This window comes from Equus caballus, chromosome 15 (genome assembly GCF_041296265.1).
Source record: "Equus caballus isolate H_3958 breed thoroughbred chromosome 15, TB-T2T, whole genome shotgun sequence".
In the NCBI taxonomy this organism is placed as follows: Eukaryota; Metazoa; Chordata; class Mammalia; order Perissodactyla; family Equidae; genus Equus; species Equus caballus.
Genome location: NC_091698.1, coordinates 94690837 through 94703135, shown reverse-complemented (window position 1 = coordinate 94703135; position 12299 = coordinate 94690837). Strand labels below are relative to the sequence as shown.

Sequence of the window (12299 nt, the reverse complement as noted above, 5' to 3'; positions counted from 1 at the left end):
GCCCGACTGCTAAAGGTAACTTTCACTCCAGGATTAACAGGTAAAATACACATGTACTTTCAAACACATTGGCTGCTTTCAAAGAGAAAAGATTACCTCCAAACTTAAAAATCCCCCATCATGGGTAGCAGTGACTTGAGGTGATGGTTCAAACCATTCACAAGATTTCCCCAGTAAATTCTTCAAAGTTTTCACTGATGAAACAGTCAAAGCACCAGAGCAGCGAGCCAAAGTCACTGCAGTGTCTGCCCACCAATTGACGTCTATCAGTGGGTAAAAGGACTCTTTATCTAATGCAGAAAGATAAATCAAATGCATCTGTCAACATGGTTTAAATACAATACATTTAGTCCAATAATCAATTTAAAAACCATTACTTAAGGGGCCGGCCTGGTGGCATAGCAGTTAAGTTCACGCACTCCGCTTTGGTAGCCTGGGATTTGCCAGTTCGGATCCTGTGAGCAGACCTATGCACCACTTACCAAGCCATGCTGTGGCAGGTGTCCCACATATAAAGTAGAGGAAGATGTTAGCTCAGGGCCAATCTTCCTCAGCAAAAAAGTGAAGGATTGACAGTGGATGTTAGCCCAGGGCCAATCTTCCTCAAAAAAATTAAAAAATAAAAACCCTATTTGGGCCCTAACGATATGTTAAATAATAAGAAAAAATAAAATTTAAGTCATCACTCAAATTTTTACAAAATGGTAATTTATTTAATAAACACCTGAGTGCCAACAATTTGCCAAAGTCCAAAATTCTAGGGATGCGGAGATAAATATATTAAGGTCTCTCCTCTCAAAAAACAAAGAATATACAGATATGTCACCATTTTCAATATAAGTCGAAAGGTAGGTGTGTATAAAGTGTACATATTAAGAAGGTTATAAAAGGTTTTTGAAAGCATTCATATATCACTTTTCAGACAAATGTATGAGAGACATATAATCTTTTTAAAAATATAAGACAGATATATAATAGTTTCAATGCTGATTTCCTCTTAAACTTGTGAAGTGGATCAGGATATGTCACCCCAAAATATGCCACTTAGACATAAGAAATATTTTAAGCTGAAGGAATTTGAGAAACTCAAAGTTCTCTTCCTTTGTCTTGTCACTTCTCGAATCCTTTATTGTTTCTTTGCTAAGATGCTATATAAGTCCAAGTTCCAACCAACCCTCTGAGTTACTCATCTCTGAGTACTCCTAAGTGTAAGCTCGATGTACATGCTAATAAACTTGTTTGTTTTTCTGTTGTTAATCTGACTCTTGTCAATCTAATTTTATAGGGCCCCAGCAAGAGAACCTAGGAGGGTAGAAAGAAAATGATTTTTTCCTCCCCTACATGTATTATATCAACTAAAGAGCATTTTCATTATACAGTGAGAGTCTCTTAAGGTTTTAATTATCATATTTCATACAACTCACCTTTGATTTTTTTTCTCTTCTCAGTAGAGAGTCTCCAATCAGGATTAAGGTCATCATAGCCTGGCTAAAGATAAAAAATACACACATGACTTCGTGAGTAAACAATGTGAGAAAATCACAAGTACGTCATCAAGAACTAGGGATGTTTTAAAATAACAAAATATAGAGATGATTATTTCCTTTGATCTCTTAGTTATACCCAGATGAAATCTACTCCTGTCCATAATCACGAAAAGCAATTATTCTTACACTTACAATGTGTACATGCAAGTACGGTGATTCAATATTTAATGAAGAAAAAACTGTGCATAAGAATCAGACAGCAAGTACAGGATTAATACAAATGAAAGCAAGATACACCAACAACAAATTCCACACACACATACACATTTTCACACTGGCCGGAGAACAACTCTGCTGCTGTGAACCAACACCAGCCTGAACACGAGTCCCACCCCGACCGCCTGTGAGCTGAGCAACCCATCCAGGCCTTGGTTTCTGCAGCTCTGAGACTGGACTCTGCACCCTCCAAGTTATCTTCAGGTCTAACTTTCTATGACTAAAAATTTACTAAACAAAAAAACATAACCATGCAATCCTCAGACTGAATCCATTCATTCTCTAATCTCATGGAACATAATATCACATTCACCTTTGAGAACATAAAGACACATCAATCTCTCTCAAATACCTTTAAAAAAGCAATTGAGATTAAGCCACTACCAGACACCCTCTTGGCTCACTGTTAATTACTCAATCTTCAGAATTACAATAGGACAGGAAAGAGACCAGCAAAAAATCATTTGAATATTTATCTGAAAACTTAAGCCTAAAAAAAGTGATGCTATACTTAAGTCAAAATGTGCTTTTTCATCTAGTGTAACACAATAAACATATATGTTTTATTACCAATTTATCAGCGGCTAACACTTTAGACTATTAAAATTGATATTTCTTCCAACAACCTGAAAGAACTTCCTGCTCTCCGCTACTATTAGTCACTCAGAGTAGTCTCTGAGAACAGAAGATATAATTCTTTAAACTTTATCCCAAAAAAATTACAGTAAAAGGCTATTTACATACTAAGCGAAGAAATGGATTGTTCTAGTTTACATAATCATAAAAAGAAGATTAACTTTCAAAGAATTAGAATACAATAAGGTACATATTACTTAAAATAATCAACCAAACAAATCTTATTTGGTCATTTATTAGGAATTTTAGAAGTTTTCAATGCCTCTGAATTACCAGCTGTACATGCTCCGGCAGCACCATGTGCACACCACCATTCATTTGTATGATGATAAGTGTGTCTCCCTACTCACATTCTGGAAAACACAAGGGGAGTATGGAATAACACTTTAAAACTTCAAGCCCAGCAAACAACCAGCACCATAATTATGATTCAGCCTTGGGCAAATTTAAGAATGTATAGATCACAATGAAATATAACAAAAAATCTTGAGAAAAAAATCTTAAAAGAAATCATCTCATTAGCATAAGTACTTTGAGAATTCAAAGTGTTCTTGTCTTCATCAAAGCTAATGACGAGAAACAGCACCATGAGCAAACTGTAACAGTCTACTAGAGTCAGTCTCCAGACACTTTGGGACTAGACTGTTGCATGTAGATTGCTTAAACAATGGGTGTCTCTTGCAAATTCAGTTTTAAACACAAGGTGAAGAACTTTTTCTTCTGTTTCCAGAACTCTATAACAGTCAACCTTGTATTCTCAGATCCATCATAACGCCCACATGTCACAGTAGCTAAACGTTAAATGAGTAAATGAATTAATCAATTGTTTAAATCACTGAGTTCCAATATGAAAATTAGCTGACATAGGTCTCCCTACACCTTCTCAAAAGTGTGGTTTCCTGGTCAACGAATACTGTGCACTTGCGCTGTGAGAGAGAGGAGGAAAACATCGGACATTACAGACCCCACACCCAAGCAGGTAGAGGGCAAAGAAATGGATATAAATGAGTATAACCCCAGGTCTAATTTGACAACTGCCCCAAAAGAGATATAGATACAAGTGCTAGGTGTCTTCAAAGGATGAAGAGATCACTCCAGATATGGGCTTGAGAAAGACGAAGGGAGATCAAGAGGCACACAGAAAGCCTGATAGTATTATACTGGATAAGGTTTAGATATGGAAAAGGAGTGGAGGAGACATTCCAGTCAGAGAACACGACATGAACAAAACCCAACCTTGGACTCCAGGCTCTCTATGTGTGAGGACAACTGTGAGTTGGCCATGCTTTACAACATCTGATACAGTCTGTAGGCTGATGCTGTGAGGGCAGTATCACCAAGCTCCCATGACCTAAGGAGAGCACACCAGGGGTCCATGTTGACATATCCTAAGAAGCAACCTCCATGTCACTCCTCTTTGTATGGCAGGCTACCACATGTCTGAAAACAGCCTAAAGTGCCCTTGCTTTATACTGTCATGTAGCCTAGAAGAGGATGTCCTAAGAAGATAGTTAAAGATTCTGCACAGAAAGGCTATTATGGCTAAAACAAAATTTTCTTCAGATTTAAGGATTTTATTTGTTGATTTTTTGTTTTTACAGCTAGAAGCTAAATATAACGAAGCCCCTGCCTCTGACAGCATAAAAGCAACGTTTCAAATGTTTATTTAGTCCACAAACATTTAGCAGTATTTCATATGCCAAGCCCTGTGTTAGAGCCAATGGAGGAAGGTATATTCAGTGCCTTTTCTAAAGGAGCTCACAGTCCACAGGGAAGCTGTGGAAACAGCTGTGGACTATACCAAGATTAATCACATGAACTGTAATCTTCTCCCTTATCCTTCACTGATTCATCCATCTAACAAAATTAGCCCAGTACCTACTATGTGTCAAAGAGAAAATAAAATTAAAGTGGAAAAGACAAGTTTTGTGTCTACTACATCTAACGAAGTACAAATAGGCAAGTAATAAAACTTCCTCAGGGAAAAATTAAGGCAAAAAATGAGATGTAAATATATAAACATAACATATGGGAAATGTTTGAAATGAAAATCACTTTAGCAATTTTACTATATTCCAGACATGAAAAAAACCTAATACTCACAGATTTCTAGCCAGATGGATTTTCATATTGACAATGAAAGCTGAAGTATTTAATCAACTCAAAACCGGATAGAAGTAAATCAGAATAGGCACTTCCACAACTATCTTTAATCATTAGATTTTACAGAGAAAATACTCAATCACACAAAGCACACTATGAAAACTAATAAAGCAGCGAATTACATGAAGAAAGCCACAGATGAGCTGAATTCACAATTTGGCAAAAGGGTTTAAGTTTGTATAAGGCAATGGTAACATTAGTTTCTTCTCAGGCAATATTTAAACTAAAATTATAAGCTGACTATATATTACTATATAATCTATTTTAAATGAATTGGCTTGTCCATTCATTTCCTAAAGCAGTTGTAAAGACAGGCAAAGCCCTGTGCTACCTGGCTGACCCAAGGTCACTGGACTATTGCTAAACGAACGAGAAAAGAGCAGCTGTTCAAGTGTTTCTCACCCAGTGATGAGGATACAAACCACCAATATATCTGGTAAATGACAAGATACCTCTTACTTAATATTTTCACATTTCCAGTATCTCTACCTAATGAAGCGCACAACTCCAGGAGGTGTCATTCATATAAGCTGCACAGCCTCTCTCCCCCTAGTTTTCCATTAATTTCACAGCTAGTACCTGACCTGCCCAGATAAAAATCAGTATTTCTAAATGTAAGCGCTATAAGAAGATACTCTGAAAAGAGCTTAACCTATGAAGTCAAAGGACCTGGGTCAAAACAGAAGCCTGATTCTAGCATTTAGTGATCTAAGATCTTTTAGCACTATTTCCATCTATTAAAACGAGTACAAAACATTTTTTCTTTAACAGGGCTGCTATGAAGCAAATGAAATGGATGAAAATTGCTTTGTGGATAGCCAAGCCTTACTATACAAATGCTATTTATTCCCCACCATCCTTCTTGCCGACACTACCAACTGAATTTATGTGCCTTTCCTCTGAGCTTATCTTTTCATAATACTAGCATGTTATTTTATATTGATTTGTTTGTAATTTCCCTTGTAAGACTATGAACATCCTAAGGGCAAGGACTGTGACTTATTGCATTTTCTACTCTAGCACTTGGTAGAGATTCAATAAATAGTTGAACTTTATTTTATGATTATTGTTACGAATATACTAACAACCCTCTCTTTACAGTACTCTTACATACAAGCTTTATAGCACTTACTCTAGTATGCTAGATTTTAATGACTCCCTTCGTATATTAAAGTCCAAATCTAAAATGCCTGATCCAATGTCATTAATCTCCAAGACATAGGTGAAAGACTCAAGCAAAGTACAGTTGTTCAAATTCCTTTTGGTGGACAAAGAGTTACCACCCTCACCTCACGTCCCACCATGTCATAAGTACTGTAAATATCTATTATAAAATTAAGGATTTACCAATCAGAGGCTATCTCAACTATGTATTCCAGTACCTGGTACATACTAACTAGCTCAAGAGTTCAACACATCTGAGAGGGCTAAAGAAATCTGTGTTACAGTTACTGAAAAAAAGGATTTGTCTCTGTTCTTTTAAAGGCCATCAGATATATAAAGCCTAATAAATATGGTTTTTTCCACCTTTTCAAAAATGTATTTATTTTCCCACAGTCATGGAAAGAGCATGGACATCAGAGTCAAAGAGATATGAAATCAAATCTCAGCTCTACTGCTTACTCGCTGAATAACCCCGGGACAAGATGAGTGCTTAATAAATAATAATACGTTGTTATTAAAGTAAATTTTGTACAAGCTGCAAGAATATTGTATACATGCACCTGGATCCTACCGAGCTATAGAAGCCTGAAATAAGCGCACTGAAAGAGACCAGAGTGAAAGAAACCAGTGAAAACGGTGAAGCCTCATAGGAGTTGTTTATGATGGAATGAAGTTTCAGAAAGCACAGAAGAAAGGGTTAGACAAAAGCAGGGAGCAGGGAGAGGAAGGCTCAGGAAGCAGTGTAAAGCAGCATAACGATCAGACTAGGAAAGCCAGCAGGTCCACAAAGGAGTTTCCATTTTTACCATAATCTTAGAATTTTAAAGATAAGAATGGATAAAATTAAATGTTCTCTGTGTTCTCAACTGGACAAAAACGTCTTTTGAGGCTAAATCTGGCAGGCATCTCTGAGGGCAGAGCCTGTTCTGTTCCATGTGCTGAGCAGCACAAAGCCAAGGGAGAGCTTGGCAGCCACAGGCTGGTGAGGGGACAAACTCTGGAACGAGGCGGTGTGCTGAGCAGCAGTGGGAAGGGCTATGGCAGCAGGATTCGGTTCAGGAACTATGACTAAGCCACTCTTCCCTCAGCTAAGGATTCCACTACTGCAAAACGTCCTTGGTGATGGCAATCAAGTCCATGGTTTTCAGTTTTGTGAGCCCAAAAACCTATTTTTTCCAGTTTGCTCAGGCATTCAAGGTAAATAATTTATGCCAACCAAATCAGAAGAAACTGAAATATAATGCTAAAAATTTGTAACTTTGTAATAAAAGATACAACTAGCTTGGGAATTAAGCTGCATTACGAAATGGTCTGTCTGCAGCCTGTTCAGGGGGCACTGGATTAGAGGCACAGGAGGGGAGGTGCAAGCTCTTTGAGGTGCAACGGAAAAATCAGGCTGCACCAATTCCTGACGACCTGCCCTTCTAAACTCCCAGAGGGCTTCTGTTCAAAAGACTCACACTCGGACAACGCTAGGGACAAACTTCTGGCCTGAACTCATCTCTGCCCACCATGCACCTCTGTTGCCATTTCTGAATTCCCTCCCTTTCCATCCCTTACTTTTCTGACTGCCTATTCCAAACTACTGAGATATCCATACTCTTCATTCCCGAGTTTCAAGATTTCAAAACAATTGTTAAGTTTTTTAAATAGAATCACTATAAAAATCTAATTAATGAATAACATCAATGAGCTAAACAGTAATGAATTATAACAACACTGACTGGAACTAATGACAAAAAGTGTCCAACTAGTTAAAAAGTTGAGCCTAAGTCAATAAAGACTAAAACAGACACAATTTACCTTTGCAGGCAAAAAAAAACGGTATCCAGAGTTTCAGTAAACCAAAGAGCATACTCATGGGTTTTGCTCAAATAGCCCTTATACTCTATGTATGACATTCTAGGATACTCACAAAATGAAATATTAAGTGTGCTTCAGAACTTGATCAATATTTCTATTAGGTGAATGAAGATAATTTAAGAAAACATAAAGCCAGAAGGGAAAATGCCTTTAATATTCAAAGTTTTCACCATTTAAGAAAAATCGTGGGACCGGCTCAATGGTGTGGTGTCTGAGTCCCCATGCTCCGCTTCTGTGGCCCACAGTTTGCAGGTTCAGATCCCGGGTGTGGACCTACACACCACTCGTCAAGGCACGCTGTGGTGGCATCCCACATACAAAATAGAGAAAGAATATCCTTGTATTTAGCTATTGAGGTTGAAGACCGAGGAATATCTCTTCTATTTAGAACAAATCTAGATCCAGAAGTGAGAGAGAGTGGTAGAGATGTAGAAACCAAATTAAATTCAAGGTAAGTAGAAATTAGGGGGAAAAAATCTTCCTAAACTTGTGTATGAGAGAAAAAATTGAAGGACAGCCAAAATAAACTTCAGGCTGTGAAAAGGATAGAAAACATGAAGCCACGTTCTCTTTTCCTCTGCTTTTCTAAAAAAAAACAAAATGCTGTTTGCTGATTAAGAATGCTTTTAATAGTGCAGTTTAACTGATGAAATGAAACTAAAAAGAATTCTGAAAAAAGACATTGATCCATTCAGATCATTAAGGGAATATACTTCAATCTTAGAATTACAAAACTATCCACAAATCTGGTGACAAGACACTCCTCCTGTAGAATGGGAAGGGGAAAGTGAGAGAAAGCAAAGTAACTCTTCAAGTCCCGAAATGCAAAAACATCAGAGGAAGAGTAAAAGATTTATAACATAAGCTCTATTTAATTAAGAAGGTTTTTCTTTAAATGCTTACTGTATCACAATATGTGGCATTATAGGAACAAACCTTATTTGCCCATCATGATTTTAAATTTAATAGACTCTGATTCTATCTATTACTAAACAATTAAATCATTTCATTCTTAAAACCTGTCATTTCAAGACACTAAAAAAATTAACAGTTCTATCTTTGGCTATATCTACACTGTTTACCTTCTGAGTGAAGAGAAGACAACTCCCTTCAAACTTTGAGTAAGCCCAATATTACTAGCATCGCAAGATTTGGAAAGAATTGCAACCCTTTTAGAATACTGACCCTCCAAAGCCTTGATTATATTTGGTGACCTTTGCTGAAAAATTAACATCTCCATCCTGTATTTTTACAATGAGAAAAGGGAAAAAATGGAGAGTTTGATGGACAGATTACACTCAGTATAGAGAGTATACTGCACTACAAATTAAAATTAGTACTCTAGTCTTAATTTGCCCTACTATACTGATAATATTATACTTTAACTATCACTTTGAAATAAGAAGAAATAATAGCTATGCACTACAGCAAAATATCAACAAAATGAAATTAGTATGGTCCGTACTCACCTTTAAGAGAGAATCATTCTAAAAATAATCATAATCAAGAGACATACCTGCTCACTTTGATTCCACTCCCCTTGCTGCTTCAGAGATGGAATGGCCCAGATGCTTAGTTTCCCTGAGAAGTGAATGGCTGCAAGGAGGGTCCCATCCGGAGAAAGGGTCATCTTAAAGATTCCATCCTATACAATAATTATATTACATTAATGTCAGAGCAAGATACGTGCAGCCAAATAGAAATAACTTCCAGAATTTAATAATATTCTTTAGAGGTGCTATGTCATAAATGATCTCTCATGATTAAGAGTTCCAACAGCTCCATAACATATAACTGTGCTCCAGCATATAGAAAGAGGACTCTTATCCTTAAAGAGTTTTTTTAAAACCTATTTTATAGTGTTATAAGTTACATATAACCCCAAACCCAAATATACGAGCATTATCAAAATATTCCTTTATATCACACATCAATTTCCACAAGTTCTAAATAACTTTTATGGGTTGATGATGACTAAATTGTGAATTTCTTGAATTTTAAGTCCACATCTTTACAAGATTCTGTATGTACACAATGCTTGGAATATTCCATACATCACAGATAGGCCACAAATTCATGCTTTAAGACGAGAAGGAAAGGGAGAGAGAGGAAGAGAGAGATGGAAGAAAGGAGAGTCTAAGGGTGATGGGAACAGAAGAAGGCAAGGAAGAAAATGCATTCCTTAATTTAAAGAACACTATGAATGTTGAAGATTTTCCAGATTTGTTTGCAAATTATCCAATTTAAGGAATCTAACTGTTGTCATAGAGAAGAGAAACTTTGTAATATACTGATTTTACATAGCCAACCTCAGAACACAGAGAGAAAGCCTTATCTTTCAAGTTCTACTTGTCCAAATAATCTCTCAATCCTTTCCGACAAGAATACCAGGTTTGCTGGGTTACCACAATTAGAGAAACCACACAAGCAGAGGCGGCACCTGCCTATCACCTACAACAGAACCAGAAGAATCGAACAAACACTCAGTGGACCTTTACCCATTCAAGCACTTATTAAGGACAACGTCTAAGGTACTTAACCCACAAAGAATAAAAGAGAGATCCGAAAATGGCAGCCCACAACCATATTTCTCCTGAACATTTAGAAAATCTGGTGACACAGGGCCCACCATTCCCAAATGGCAATAATCACATGGGACTAGGCAGCATATGCACCCTCAGAAATGTCATAAGCTTTCCAGTTAGCCAGAGCCCCCACCACTCCCTTTTACGGCCCCAAGATTAAGGTCAAACATCAGCTACAGAACTGAAAACTCAATATGACCATACTAAAAAAACAGAATTGACACCTGGCTCAATTCACCATATTATTTACCTGGCCCCTGTAGACATGAGAGTTTAAGGCCTCAGGTCTAAAATGATAAGGCACATTAACCATCAAAAATAAACAGAATAATTTTAAGAAGTGAGGAACACTGTTGGATGAGCGATAGATGAAAAGATTAGCATCCTCTAATCTCCTCACTGAGGACTAAAATCTCTTTAACTGGATATAACACGTTTATCCCAGAATCCCAATTAACTGCAAGAAAGATTAAAATACAAATGCCTGGGAAAGAGAAACAACAGAAGCAAAAGCATTTCAAGCAAAGTGTTAAGTATACCACATCCCTTCCTCCGTGATGGAGGGGGAAGGGGTAGAAGATGGAGGAGTGGCATCTTCCTTTCACAACTCTAAAGCCAACAAGCTCCACGGTCTTGCATAAGGTGGGCCTCAGAAGCACAGATTTTTATTAGCTAAAAGAACTCTCCATCCATCCAGTAGAGCTTACAGAAGAAGAAACTGAAGACCCAAAGGGTTAAGATTCTTGCCCAGTCATTCAAGTGTAGATAGCAGAACCTGAACTAGATGCAGTCTTCCATCCCAGTCCATGTCACTTCCACTGCACCATGAGCACTGCCCTCACCTGGGCCATGGCCTAGATTTCTAGCAGTTTGAGGCATGCTTCTCGGTAGAAATTACACTCAAGTATAGTTTATTGTTTTTGTCACCTAAATAATTAGTCATGTGTGATCTGTATGGTAACTCCCAGGTATTACAAATGCTTTACTAAAGAACTCCACTAAAAGTGCTCTGAAAGCAAGTAAGACGTTTAGAAATTCTTTAACAAAAAACTAACAAAAAACATATACTGAAAAATGTGAATAATTTAACAGGAAAATAATGAACGAATATGCTATATTTTCTTTTTTTAATCCCTCCCTCCCTCTTTCCCTCCTTCCCTCCTAGACACTTAAGTGATAAATATATTCATTAAAATGTTATCACTTGCTTTTAACGTGACAGGTTCTTGATCCCCTTAGTGTCATCTGATACCATGATATCCACACTGCAAACTTACCTTTTCTTTCTTTAAGCATTTTGTTGTAGAAATTTGCATTCACACACACACACAGAAAAGTACAAATTATAGTATCATGAATACCCATGGACCCAATAACCAGCCTAAATAAATACCAACATTTCAAGGTTGTTTCGTATATTCTTCCCCAATCACCACAATGCCCTCAGGGATTTCCTTCCCCTGGAGTATTTTAAATCAAATCCCAGATATTACATGTACACACATTAAGTATACATTTCTTTAAAGTCCCAAGTTATCTGCTGTCTTTCACATACAGGCACAGTGAGAACAGGCCGTTACTAGCAGCAACAGAATTGCAGCCAGTCAACAACAGACAAGCCACCTATGTTCCTTTAGAAACACGGTGTTTTCCTTCTGAAATAAAAACTGTGCTTTTTATTTGGAGAAACATTTCTGAGTGTCTAAAGCATGCAGGGTATTTCTGGCCCAGGGAATAATTTATTACCCTGACAGTAACTGTGACACAAGATCTAAAGCCACAGTTAGGAATTCCATGCTAAATTCTGCGAGCAGAGTCTGCAGTATTTAGAAGTCTGAATCTGCTGGTTGGCAAGAGAGGCAATTCCAGAGGGTGTGCTTTGGAAATAGAAGGAAATGGCTTTTCCATCAAGTGTACATCAGAATAAAAGTAAATCTCAAACATTCAAATCATAATTCCTCATATTGCATTAAGATTTCTCAGCATAAACGAGTAATAATCTTGTTCTCTTCTCCATTTGAATTAAGCAATTCTAAAGCAATAAAATTTAGGTGCAGCTATAATTTTCACTTTGGTTAAAATGTGTCTGTGAATTTCTTTCACATTCCTCAACTATGAATATCAT

At 37.1% G+C, this 12299-nt stretch overlaps 1 protein-coding gene across 1 annotated transcript in view; it reads right to left on the bottom strand.

Moving 5' to 3' along the window:
- Window positions 1-12299, bottom strand: part of NBAS (NBAS subunit of NRZ tethering complex) — a 331876-nt gene that overhangs the window by 249045 nt on the left and 70532 nt on the right. The window contains exons 12-14 of the mRNA XM_014731302.3: window positions 9106-9234; window positions 1425-1488; window positions 97-290 (exon numbers count right to left, since the gene is read on the bottom strand). Coding sequence (XP_014586788.2) covers window positions 97-290; window positions 1425-1488; window positions 9106-9234 — 387 coding nt within the window. The remainder of the gene's footprint in view (window positions 1-96; window positions 291-1424; window positions 1489-9105; window positions 9235-12299) is intronic.